The sequence below is a fragment of the Leptopilina heterotoma genome, unplaced genomic scaffold (assembly GCF_015476425.1).
Source record: "Leptopilina heterotoma isolate Lh14 unplaced genomic scaffold, ASM1547642v1 Lhet_108, whole genome shotgun sequence".
In the NCBI taxonomy this organism is placed as follows: domain Eukaryota; kingdom Metazoa; phylum Arthropoda; class Insecta; order Hymenoptera; family Figitidae; genus Leptopilina; species Leptopilina heterotoma.
The window spans coordinates 521,588-535,788 of NW_025110825.1; the positions used below are offsets into that span (position 1 = coordinate 521,588).

At 21.8% G+C, this 14,201-nt stretch overlaps 2 protein-coding genes across 3 annotated transcripts in view; both read right to left on the reverse strand.

Moving 5' to 3' along the window:
• LOC122502820 (TOX high mobility group box family member 3-like) overlaps positions 1 to 14,201 on the reverse strand; it is a 476,754-nt gene that overhangs the window by 404,852 nt on the left and 57,701 nt on the right. The gene's annotated exons all lie outside the window — the stretch shown is intronic.
• LOC122502850 lies at positions 941 to 2,798 on the reverse strand. The gene is made up of 3 exons (XM_043613146.1): positions 2,583 to 2,798; positions 2,169 to 2,485; positions 941 to 1,556 (listed from the first exon to the last, which is right to left on the reverse strand). Exons 1-3 carry the CDS (start codon positions 2,638 to 2,640, stop codon positions 1,383 to 1,385), a joined length of 549 nt encoding a protein of 182 aa, XP_043469081.1. The 5' UTR covers positions 2,641 to 2,798; the 3' UTR covers positions 941 to 1,382.

Sequence of the window (14,201 nt, forward strand, 5' to 3'; positions counted from 1 at the left end):
CAGGTTTTAATTATTACTATCAGCTTTCAGTTAACAGGACAATTAATTAACAATTAACAATTACTATTATTATTTAATTAATTAATTCTTAATTAATTATTAATACAAAAAATTAACATTGTGATTGAAATTAATATTTAAAATTTTTAATTAAAATCTAGTACTGATAAAAGCTTCTTACTGAGCAAAGATTTTATTAATTGAAGCTATTTATATAGTGAAACAGAGCAAGTATAAAATTGTTGGTAGTAAAAGTTAACACTTATTGAAACTATTATTGCTTACATCTAATACTAATTGAAGCTATTACTACTTGATGTTTTCATCTTAATCCACTTTTAATCTTTAATTTTTTCTACTTTTTGTAATTTATATTTTTTTATAATATAAATATAGTAAAATAAATATAAATAATATATTTAAAGAAAGTTTATTTAAAGTTTATTTATAATCCATTCAGTAATTGATACTTCCATTGATTAAATATACTAATTTAATTTAATTTAATTAATTAAATTTAATTAATTTAATTTAATTTAATTAATTTAATTTAATTAATTTAATTTAAATAATTTAATTTACCCACTAATTTAATTTAATTTACCTACTTATTTAATTTAACTCAACTTCGACTTATTAGAAGTAATATTTGTTGAAATTATTCATTGAAAATTGAAGTAATTACAGCTACTGTCAATAATTGTAGCTGCCACTGATTAAAAGTGCTTTTAAACGAAAATTAATTATTTCATTAACCTAATTGATTATGATTTTTAGCTGCACTAATATTTTAAGCTTCCACTATGATTAAAAAGACTATTAGTTCAAACTTTTACTAATTAAAAACACTATTAACATTGTCTGTTGTTTCTATTTTTATTTTATTGTACAAATTTATAAGTAAAATCAACTCATGTCCTAATATAATAAAATAAATTAATAAACATTATAACAACATCGTTTATTCAACAAATATTTCGATGAACATATTATATTTTAATTAAATATCTAATCATTCTATTTCTAATGAATCTAATATGAATCTAATCTATAATCTGCATGAAAACTAATTTTAGTTTTAAATTAAACAGAAACTTTTAATGAAAGTAAAAACAAGACAAACATAAATTTATTTGCTTCTCAGATAGTTTTCCACAATTTTTCGAAGGATATCAAAATTGAGACAAAAAAAAGTATCAAAAGTGTTGCGAAGCAACGTTTTGATACTTTTTTTTCTCTCAATTTTGATATCCTTCGAAAAATTCTGTCTTCGGTACGTGTTTTAACTAAAATTTAACTAAAATCATAAATTTTCATTGAAATATTTGTCAAAACAAAAGATTTTAATTTAGTTTAATTTTTTTTGCTGATTCTGCTTCATCCTAATAAAATGTAGTTGTTATACTTCCGTTGGCATTCCAAGCATAAATAGTTACTGACGAATGTACTTTTTTTGATCCTTCATAAGTAGTTTGAACTGTATTTACAGAACCTTCCGCAGAATTTCCAAATGAGAAAATTGTAATTTTATTTGTGCGTGGCTCGCCTTTGACATTCTAGAATTTTCATCAGAAATTTAAATATAAAAAGTAAATTAAAATTAAAGTAAAAGTATAAAGTAAAAGTAAATTAAAATGAAAAATAAATTTTATTGTTAAATAATTTAATCTACTCTCTAAAATTGAATTAGTAAAAATGTTCACTAATTTCAATTAGTGACTAAATTTTTGCTCCTGAATTAGTAAAATTTACTAATAAATAGTAATGTCTATTAATTTATTAATAAAATTTACTAATTTAAAAGCAAAAAGTCAGTCATTAATTCAAATTAGTAAACATTTTTACAAATTCAATTTTGGAGAGTAAATTTCTTTCATTATAAAATCTGAATTAGTGAAATTCCAGTGAATTAAATTTTTTTATTTTCAACTGTATTTCTAATTGTATGGAAAAAATATTTTTCTCGTGTAACTAATCACTGTTTTTCGAAGGATATCAAAAAAATTTAAAAAATGGTTGCGAAGCAACGTTTTGATACGTTTTTTGTCTCAATTTGCGATATCCTTCGAAAAGCTGTGAAATAAATAAAAATAATAATAAAAATAATAATAATAATAATAATAATGAAAAATAATAAAAAATTTGTACTGTTGTTCTGTTAAAATTACCGTTGTTAAAAAAGTTGTCTTCGAATCAACATCGGCGGGAGGATTTCCATTTTCAATTTGTTCTGCAATTTCCAAAATTTTTCCTTTTTCTAATATCACATTTTTTAATTCATGAGTCAATTTTTTTGTCTTCTCTACTTGTACTTTCGCCTTTTCTACTTCGATAGTCGCCTCCTCTATTTGTAATTTCGCTTGCTCTGTCATTTCTTTTGCCATTTTATCCATTTGTTCCATTTGACTGTCAAATCCTTCCATTTCCATTGATTTATTAAAATCACGTGAAAAATCATTATTCCAAGACCACTGATTCCATGGAACTATAAATGGATTAAAAAAATAAAGTGATTTGAAAATTTTTCCCAACAATTACAATAAATATTTTCTCTTCTCAAGATGTATTTAAATCAAATTTACCTGATTTCACACTGACGAATAAAACGGCAAAAATTAAAAATATTCCTAAATTCTTCATGATGATGAAATCTTTAAATCTTGATAGTTGTTTTTTTAAAAATTCGATTAAATTTTTCCAATTGTCAGTGAAGATTTTTGACGAATATTTTCTTTTACGGGGATTTGGAGAAATAATTTTGTCCTAACTCGATAGTAATCAATGACAAACTAACATTCAATTCGAGACATCCAAGTATTTAAAGGAAGTGAAATTGAATATTTAGACTTGGCAATAGTGCCTTTTAGGCAAATAGAAATTTGTCAACATCGCAATGTCAAGATTTTGATCATTTAAAAACTATTTTGTGTTCGAAGAGTAAACACGAAGTTTTGGAAATATTTTTCTATAATTAATAATAAGTTAAAAGATTATGAAGAAGTAGCTAACTTTAACGATAGCTTAATGAGAGATAATGAGCTGTTAGTGCTTTTATGAATTTGGGTTATAAGACCCTCGATCATTTGGCCAAAGTATTGATTCGTTATACATATAACTACGTAATTTATTTTTTTAATTTTTTCTTACTATAGTATTAATATTATTCTGATTATTTTTATTACTACTTTATGAATTTATGCATTAACTGCTATCATGAGTCGTTAATTCTTGAAAGAAGACTGTGAATGATGTAGAGAAAAAAAGAGAGAGAGAGAGAGAGAGAGAGAGAGAGAGAGAGAGAGAGAGAGAGTAAGAAAAAAAAAGAGAGAGAGAGTGAGAGAGAAAGAGAGAGAGCAGGGGTGGCAGTGCAGAGAGAGGAGAGGATGTTAAAAAAGGGTTTGCTACCTCCCTTTCTTGTTTCAGTTTACTAAGAAACTTGGGTTGTTCGTTCTTGAATGTTTTCTATATATACTGACACACAGAAAAGTTTATCTTGCTGTCGAAAGTTTTATTACAAATTACACAACATGATTGCAAACATTCCCCCCATACCTCTTCCCCTTTCCTTCCTCTCAAAACTCTCTGTCAGATTTATTAATCGTCAACTAATTTAAAATTATAATTCGTCCTGCAGATTTATATATACACACAACAAGAAGTATAAAGAAAAACAAAAACTACTTTACATAATTATATTTAGAAAATTTAGAATATAATCTAAATTTGATCTCTAAATTTAATCTCTCTAAATTTGAATTAGCAAACATTTTTACTAATTTGAATAAGTGACTGACTTAGTGACTTATAGACACTTAATAAGTGACTTCTTGAATTAGTAAATTTACTAATAAAATAGTAGGAATTACTATTTTACTAATAAAGTAGTTGAATATCCTATTTTACTAATAAATTTGTAAAAATTAGTAAAAATACTAAAAATGTTTACTAAGAATTAGTGACTGACTTTTTGCTTTTGAATTAGTAAATTTTACCAATAAATAGTAATTTCTGCTATTTAGTCTACATAGAGAGAATAAATATTTAATTTTGTAAAGGTATTTTACAAATTAAGGAAAAAATGCAACAAAGCGAAATTTTGATATAAAAAATAATAAACAAGTTGTATTTAAGCTACAAATGAAATTAACTTTTAAAATAGAATAATTTTTTAATAGTTTAGGACCAGTAAAAAATTTTTGTACTATAACAATTGTTAGTAAACAGAAGATAAAGTTGGCTCAAAAAATAATTTTTCATCTTCTGCTGATTATCGGCTGTGCGGTTACTTTTTATAAATTGTGAATTAAATTAATTTTGATGACACAGATATTAATTGGAATTGTTCTAGTAATAAGTTAGTACCAGTAAAAAATTCCTTCCAAAATTCAACCATTTTTTAGTGAAATTTTTAACGAAAATTATTCAAAACTTTAATCATTTTCTTTCAAAATTTAAATATTATTACAGTCTTACAACAATTAAAATTTTCAAAGACTTTTCAAATTAAAAATCTCTTGAAATTTAATTATTAATTATAAATTATTAATTGTCTAAAATTTTAACTGAAATTCGATTTTTAATAAATTTTTATTAGAAAATTATACAAGAATTCTATTATTTAAAATATTTCAATACAAAAATAAATATTTTATTTAATAATTTAATTCTTTATAAAGAGCTTTTACAATTTTTTTTTAAATAATAGAATTGTTACTAGGAATTTAATTAAAATTTTTTTAAAAATAAAGAAATTCTTTTGAGAAATTTAATTAAAAATGTATTGAAATTAATTATTAAATTCTAATAAACAAATAATTTAATTTTTCAAAAAAAACTTGATTTCTTTCGTTAAATTTTAATAAAGTTTTTAAGATTGAATTCTTTTTTCGAAGAATTTATTTTAAAGTAGTATTAAAAATAATTGAAATTCTGCGATGAGTTTTATTATTTATGAAAATAATTGAATTCTTGCAACGAATTTTATTAAATTTTTTAAGAATATTATTATTTATAAAAATAATTGAATTCTTACAATGAATTTTATTAAAATTTTTAAAAATAATTGAATTTCTGAGAAAAATATTATTATTTATAAAAATAATTGAATTCCCGAGAAGAACAGTATTAAATTTTTTTTAAATAATTGAATTCCTGTGAAGGATTTTTTAAAAATCTTTTTAAAATAATTGAATTCTTTCGAATATTCTATAAAATATTCTTAAGAGAAATTGCTTTTTTCGGGGAATTTATTTTAAAATTGTATTAAAAATAATTTAAATCCTGCGACTAATTTTATTATTTATGAAAATAATTGAATTCTTGCAACGAATTTTATTAAAATTTTTAAAAATAATTGAATTTCTGAGAAGAATTATTTATAGAAATAATTGAATTCTTACGAAGAACTTAATTAGATTTTTTTTTAAATAATTGATTTTTTCGAGAAATTCTATGAAAATTGTGTTATATGGTTTGAATTTAGGCGTAATTTTTAAAAATTCTTTACTTTTTTCTACGAAAGTGTTTATTTATGTTCACTTAAAAACTCATTGTTCCTATCACATATCGTTAAAAATTGATTTGTGCTTAAATATTTTGTAATATTTAATTGTCATTTTTAATAATCTTGCTGAGAATATATTTTGTTTATTTTTTTATACACTTTTTTTTTATTATTATTGGGCAAAACTTGACTTTTTTAAACTTATTATTTAACCCCTAAACTAAAAACTTTAAAATTGTTTAAATAAAATTTTAAAAAAATTTAATTTTAATGTCAACAAAATAATTAGTTTCAAGTTTGAATGAAAAGGTCTACAAAGGAAGTTTTTAACAGAAAGAATTTTTTTTTTTAATAAAAAGTTACCACTTGGTAGAGAATCAACCATATAGAAAATATTAACAAAATGTAAATTTAAAAAATAAAAAGCGTTAAGAAAAAATAATAATATAACTAGTATATTATAATTTTTAAAATACACACTTCGTACACCATTTCATTAATTAAATTTTAATTCATGTCGCGGAAGTTTAAAAAATTTTCTCATTTCAATGGCCATTCTTTTTCATGAGTAAAGAATACAACTTCTATTTTAATTAAGTTAATTAGCAAATTAGTTAAGTATTCATACGTAGTTCAGACACATTTATATTGGATTTTTTTTTCAAATAAAAAGTCTTATATAAAAAATAGAAGCAAGAGAGAGGGGAAACGTCAACTAGAATTTTTTTTTTTTAATTTTTTTTTGCTCTGAAAGGTATAATTGGGTTGAAAAGAAAGTTTCTGCTGTAAAATGCAATTGATTTGAAAGCATAAAAAATGCAAACTTCCCTCGGAGCCAGACAAGTGCTGCTGAATTTGAAAAGCTATTTCAAATTCAATGCACCCGGACTTATAATGACCGACTTGTGACTGTGTTTGCTTACATTTTATTTCATTTCTTTTCTTTTTTTTATTTTTTCCCCCTTCGTTGAAATTAAAATAAACCCTTTCAAATATTTGTTTTTTTTCATTAAATCAAGTTGTTCTTATTAGAATTGAGAAAAAAAATTCTTCGCATTCTTCGAGAGTCACCAGAAAATTTTTTGTTATCAGTTTATAAAGTTTTATTATTTTTTATTATAATTTATAATTTTAAAAAATATTAAAAAAGTAAATTTACACAGTTTTTCTGCGGATAACAAATTGAGATGAAAAAAAGTATCAAAACGTTGCTTCTCAACAATTTTGATACTTTTTTCGTCTCAATTTGATATCCGCAGAAAAACTGTGTATAAATCAGGGACTTTCACGAAAAATTCGTGTCGTGCCCGTGCCGTGCCTTGGCACGACACGAAGTACGATTTGTAATTCGTGCCGTGCCAAGGCACGACACAAAGTTCGCTTGGTAATTCGTGCCGTGCCTAGGCACGACACGAAGTTTGCTTGGTAATTCGTGCCCGTGCCAAGGCACGACACGAATTACACTTACTAAATCGTGTCGTGCCTTAAATATTGCTTTTGAGATTCTACACAATATTCCATGCGTGCCTTTAAAACGTGCCTTGGCACAACACATTTCAAAAATTTTATTTGTGTCGTGCCTTGGCACGGCACGATTTACCAAACGTACTTTGTGTCGTGCCTAGGCACGGCACGAATTACCAAGCGTTATTCGTGTCGTGCCAAGGCACGGCACGAATTACCAAACGTTTTTCGTGTCGTGCTAAGGCACGGCACGGGCACGACACGAATTTTCGTTTTTTTTCGTGTCCGTGTCGGTCCCTGGTATAAATAATAAAAAAAAATTCAAAAAATAAATATTAAAATTTAAAAACCAAAAAATACTTTGTTCGTAACACTTTTGATACTTTTTTTTGTCTCAATTTGATATCCGTAGAAAAACTGTGTAAATAATAATAACAAAAAAATAAAAAAAAATATTATCAAAAACCTCTATTAAAAAAAATAATAATAATTTACAAATATTTTATTTTAATAAATAGAAATAAACAAATATTTTTTTTCATTATTTTTTTGTGTTTTTTTCATGCTAAAAAAAATACTTTGATCGTAACACTTTTGATACTTTTTTCGTCTGAATTTGATATCCGCAGAAAAACTGTGTATAAATAATAAAAAAAAATTCAAAAAGTAAATATTAAAATTTAAAAACCAAAAAATACTTTGTTCGTAACACTTTTGATACTTTTTTTTGTCTCAATTTGATATCCGTAGAAAAACTGTGTAAATAATAATAAAAAAAAAATAAAAAAAAATATTATCAAAAACCTCTATTAAAAAAAATAATAATAATTTACAAATATTTTATTTTAATAAATAGAAATAAACAAATATTTTTTTTCATTATTTTTTTGTGTTTTTTTCATGCTAAAAAAAAAACTTTGATCGTAACACTTTTGATACTTTTTTTTGGTATCAATTTGATATCCGCAGAAAAACTGTGCAAATAATAAAAAAAAATTCAAAAAATAAATATTAAAATTTAAAAACCAAAAAATACTTTGTTCGTAACACTTTTGATACTTTTTTTTGTCTCAATTTGATATCCGTAGAAAAACTGTGTAAATAATAATAAAAAAAAATAAAAAAAAATATTATCAAAAACCTCTATTAAAAAAAATAATAATAATTTACAAATATTTTATTTTAATAAATAGAAATAAACAAATATTTTTTTTCATTATTTTTTTGTGTTTTTTTCATGCTAAAAAAAATACTTTGATCGTAACACTTTTGATACTTTTTTTTCGTCTCAATTTGATATCCGCAGAAAAAGTGTGCAAATAATAAAAAAAATACAAAAAATAAATAAAAAAAACAAAAAATACTTTGTTCTATTGGTAGAAAAATAATAATAGAATTTTAAAGTAGCACAAAAAAGGGTAAATTTTTTTGAAAGTATCAATTTTAACAAAACGATATTGGGTGAGGGATGAGAAGTCGATGAACAGTGACAGTGATCGGGTGTTAGCATTTAATCCATGATGTCCCATATTGTCCCCTTGCTCACCAAAAATTGTTTCATGACACTTGTTGCACGATGACCATTTTTCCGACCGTTTTACTACCAAGAGCGCTTTTCACACGTTATTTCTGTATGAATTTCATTTTCGCGATGACTATGAACGAAATTTGAGTTTGAACAAAATTTTTTTTCCTCCAATCATCAAATTTTCAATTCTTTTAATTATTAAAATTAAATTTTAATTATTTTTATTTTTTATCCTCTTTTTTGTTTTTATTATTATCATTATTCAAATTTTAATTACTATTATTTTTTATCCTCTTTTTTGTTTTTATTATTATTATTATTATTATTATTATTATTATTATTATTATTATTATTATTCATGTTTTTATTTTGTTTCTAGTTTTTATTTATTTTTTTTAATTATTTTTTTTTATTAATATTTTCTTAGCTTCATTAATTATTCTATAAAACATTGAATTTAACGATAATTCCGAGTCATTAATTATTGTTTATTATTGAATTTATTAAAACATTTTTTAATGATGATTATAATAGTTAAGTGATAAAAAATAAAAAATCTTTTTTAATAATACTTAATACAGTGGAACCTGTCGGAATGCAACTGGATTTTCAAAATTTTATTACAGTAAACAATCTTTAAAAAATTTGTTTTATAATTTAATTTTTTAATATTTTTTACAATATTCTAGAACTGAGTGAAAAATAATTTTTGTTGGACATTTTTGAATATAAAAAAAAAATTTTAAATAGAGTTGCATTCCAAAAGATTTGACTGTATGGTATTAATTTTTCTTAATATTACTATTATCATAATTATTTTCATTAATTAATACTAATTTAATTATTATTGAAACAAATTAATTATCACTGGTACTGTAATTATCATTATTATTACTATTATTTATATTAATTATTTTTAAAGTTGAATTTTTTTTCTTTCAACATTAGTTTCGTCAAAAATCGCATATAAATGAGAAAAAAATTTCTATGTTAAAATTTGTCTTCTCGTGAAGTGAAAATTTATTAATGAATTTTCAAAAATAATTAAACTTTGAAAAACTCTTTAATAATCAAATAAATGTTTATTTTTTATTATCTGGTTTTTTGTTTAAAGTAATAAAACAGTTTTTCTAAGAATTGCAAAAAAAAAAGTAAACAAAATTGTTGCGATGCAAATTTAGACAGTGAATAAATAGTAAAAAATAAAAATCAGTTTATAATCAAAAATAATAAAAAATAAAAATCAGTTTTTAGTATAAAATAATGAAATATAAAAATCAGTTTCTAATAAAAAATAAAAAAAAAATTCTTTCGGAAAATTTGATCCATTTAAACAAACTCGATAGGTGTTTAATTTCTTTACTAGATTCGAAACTGAATTTTGCATCCAGTCAATGACTGCAATGCTGGAGTAAAAGAGTGAAAGCGATAGAGTGAGAGAGAGAGAGAAGGAGAGATATCTGGATGATTGGGGATGTTTTAGCGGTGTACCACTCCGTCGAATGAATCCCCTCCTCCCCCTCTTCCTGCCCCTAAACTCTGCAACCACTACTCCAACGCGAGCACGAATTTCACTGACAAAATCATGAGCCACTTGTTGATATCGTAATGACCAACCTCAAGAATTTTGTCATTGACCTTTTTTGAAAACGTAAAAAAAATTCCGCTTGAAGTAATTTTTGTTTTCCTTTTTCCTCTCTGAATTTTTTTACACAGTATTTATTACTTAATATATTTATTTTACAATATATTTTTTATACAATAATTAGTTTATTATATTTTAAAATTATTATTATCATCATTATTATTATTTTATTATATTATTTTATTATTGTTACACTCTCAATTTGAATTAGTAAAAAAGTTTGTTAATTTGAATTAGTGACTGACTATTTGCTTTCGAATTAGTAAATTTTACTAATAAATTAGTAGAAATTACTATTTATTGGCAAAATTTACTAATAAGTTAGTAAAAATTACTATTTATTCGTAAAATTTACTAAATTTACTAATAAATTAGTAAAAATTACTATTTATTGGTAAAATTTACTAAATTTACTAATAAATTAATAAAAATTACTATTTATTGGTAAAATTTACTAAATTTACTAATAAATTAGTAAAAATGACTATTTATAGGTAAAATTTACTAAATTAGTAGAAATTACTATTTATTGGTAATATTTACTAAATTTACTAATAAATTAGTAGAAATTACTATTTATTGGTAAAATTTACTAATTCAAAAGCAAAAAGTCAGTTACTGATTCAAATTACTAAATATTTTGACTAATTCAAATTTAAAGAGTAAATTATTATTTTATTATTATTGTTTTATTACTAGTATTATTATATTATTATTATAATTATAATTTATTATTTTATTTTTTATTGTTTTATTATTTTATTTTTCATTTTATTATTTTATTATTAATATTCTATCCAAAAGCGTTGTTTTCCTCCACAAAAAAACAGACTTTTTAAACCATAACTACATTACATGTTGTAATAGTCCAAAATTAATAATAATTTAAATTTTATATAGAGGGAAAAATGTGAATATTAATTATGAAGAGCTACACAGAGGAATGAATCAGTAAAGTTGTATAATGAAATGAAATTTTAGTATAAAACAACTTTAACGATATTTTGAAATTAAAAGCTTTTTAGAGAATGGAAAATTTTTTTAATTTTAAATACAAGTTGTAATTACATTATAAGTTACATTTACTAAAGTTAAAAATAATATCGTTTTTATTTATTTTTTTTTTTATTATATCATGTATAATATATTTTTATCATATATCTTTATTCTTCTCATTTTTATGCGCATTTTTCATTTCTATCTCATTTATATTAAAATTCTTTTTCGAGGTACATTAATTTAAGTAAACTTTTCTTTTTACTAATATATATATATTCGTATGTAATTTTTCATGAGTGGCAGTTTCGTTTTATAATAAAGTTTTACCTTCGTATCAGTTTTATGAGAAATTATTTTTTTTTATTCTTTTAATATTTATTATTCAATGTAATAACATAATTACTATAATATAATTATTATACTAATAATATAATAATCAAAACTTATAGGTAATATAATAATAATATCTTATGCAAATGTTTTTCATTTTAAGTTTACATCTTTAGTTTTGACTTTTAATTAATAATAATAAATTTCAATTTTTATTTTGAATCTAATTAATATTTAATTAAAATTTGGATTTTTCGACTACATTTTTTTCGGTGTCAAAAATTTTTTTTCGATATTGTCGATGTTGTTATCTACTGTATCTAAACAAAAATTTTTACATTGTTATTAAAAAATAAATGACATAATTGCAAAAAATACTTTTTGATTTTTAATTCCAATTTAGTTGGCATGTTTCGGTAATCATCAACCTTATTACAAATTTCTTAAAATCACATCCAGACATGTAATAACTTTTATTTGTAGAATATTTTGAATATTAGAAGCTCAAATGTGTATAAAGAATGACTCAAAGAACCTTTAAATAAAAGTTAAAATTATAGTCGTGAATGAAAAATATGTAAGATTATTTCATGAGATTGACAATTTACTTAATAAAATACAATTTATTTACTTATTTATAATAAATAACAAAATGTTTTTTTTTAATTACAATAATTGTATTGAAAGTCGATTAATTCTTATAAACAAATTTTATAAAAATTATTAAAAATGATTTAATTTCTCTCGAAGAATTTTGTTAAAAAAATTTCCAAGTAATTAATTTCCTTCAAAAAATTTTATGATTCTAAATTAATAATTTATTTAAATAATTCAATTTCTAATGTTATTTTATTATTTATGTTCATTCTATCTAGTCACTAATAAATAATATTTTTTTTTCAAATCTATACATTCGTTGGACCTGTAATTTTTCTATTGGTCAACAGTACATTCATTGGCTGATAAATAATATTTTTTCCCCCCCAAATCTGCATTTGTTGCACCTGTATACATTTTCTATTGGAAAATAGTACATAAAATTTTGAGATATTTCAAATAATATTCAACATGAACAGTATATATAAGTTGGAGAATCGCGTATAATTTTTAAACGTCATTTTAAAGTCTTTTGTTACGTGACATTGAGTGTGAAACAAAAAAGAAATAGTGAAGTTCATCTGATTATTCCTGTATATTACACATACGAATAAGTTAGAATACAATCTTTCAGAGTTACTTAAATTTCAATTTTTCGCAAATTACATTTTTTAATTTCACATATTTAATTCATAATTGGTGATTTCACTAAGTTGATAATTTGAATCCAATTAATTAGGAATTATTTTTTATATTTGCAAATTTAAAAAATAGTTTTTACATTAGTTGTCATAAGAAAACAACGATCAACTCTCGGAGATAAATTAAAAAAGGGAAATTCGAGAGTATATGAAAATAATAAAATATTCAATAAAAATAATAACTAAATAAATGCGAAAATGAATTCTTGATTTCAATCTCCAATTAACAGAAGGGAGAAAATAATTAAATTTTCAAAAACTTTTAATTACTTAGTTTGGAAAAAAATGTAAAAATTTACCTATATAAAAGTTTATTTTTACCGGCGCGCATCAGGAAATATAATACGTATGAATTGAGGGGTTTTTGTGTTTATAATTCATTTATGTAGGTAGAGAAAATGTAATTTCCCTTTTTCTAATAACAAAAACTTTCACGAGATAATAAAATTAAATTTTAATTCTCGTTGAATAAACTTTTATTTAGGACTTCGATAACTTTTTGTTTTAAATTAATTTTTTTTTTTTAATTTCCTATGTAAACCATTAATTTTTATAAAATTGTTTACAAGAATTCAATTATTTTCATAAGCAATAAGATTTTCACAGGAATTCAGTTATTTAAAACACAATTTTTATGAATTTTTTCGAAAAAATAAATTATTTAAAAAGATTTTTAAAAAATTCTTCACAAGAATTCAATTATTTTTATAAATAATAATTCTTCTCAGGAATTCAATTATTTTTATAAATAAAAAAATTATTCTCAGGAATTCAATTGTTTTTAAAAATTTTAATAAAATCGTTGCAAGAATTCAATTATTTTCATAAATAATAAAACTAATCGCAGGATTTCAATTATTTTTCATACAATTTTAAAATGAGTTTCTCGAAGAAAGCAATTAATTATTCTTAAGAATATTTCATAAATTTTTTCGAAAGAATTTAATTATTTTAAAAAGATTTCCATGAAATTCTTCACAAGAAATTCAATTATTGAAAAAAAATTAATACAGTTCCTCTTAGGAATTAAATTATTTTTATAAATAATAATATTTTTCTCAGAAATTCAATTATTTTTAAAAATTTTAATAAAATTCATTGTAAGAATTCAATTAATTTTATAAAAAATAATATTCTTCATAGGAATTTAATTATTCTTTAAAAATTAAATGAAATTCGTTGCAAGAATTCGATTATTTTCAGAAATAATAAAATTAGTCGCAGGATTTAAATTATTTTTAATACAATTTTAAAATGAATTCCTCGAAAAAAGCAATTATTCTTAAGAATATTTTATAGAATTTCCAAAGGAATTCAATTATTTTAAAAAGATTTTTAAAAAATCCTTCACAGGAATTCAATTATTTAAATAAAATTTAATACTGTTCTTCTCAGGAATTCAATTATTTTTAAAAATTTTAATAAAATTCATTG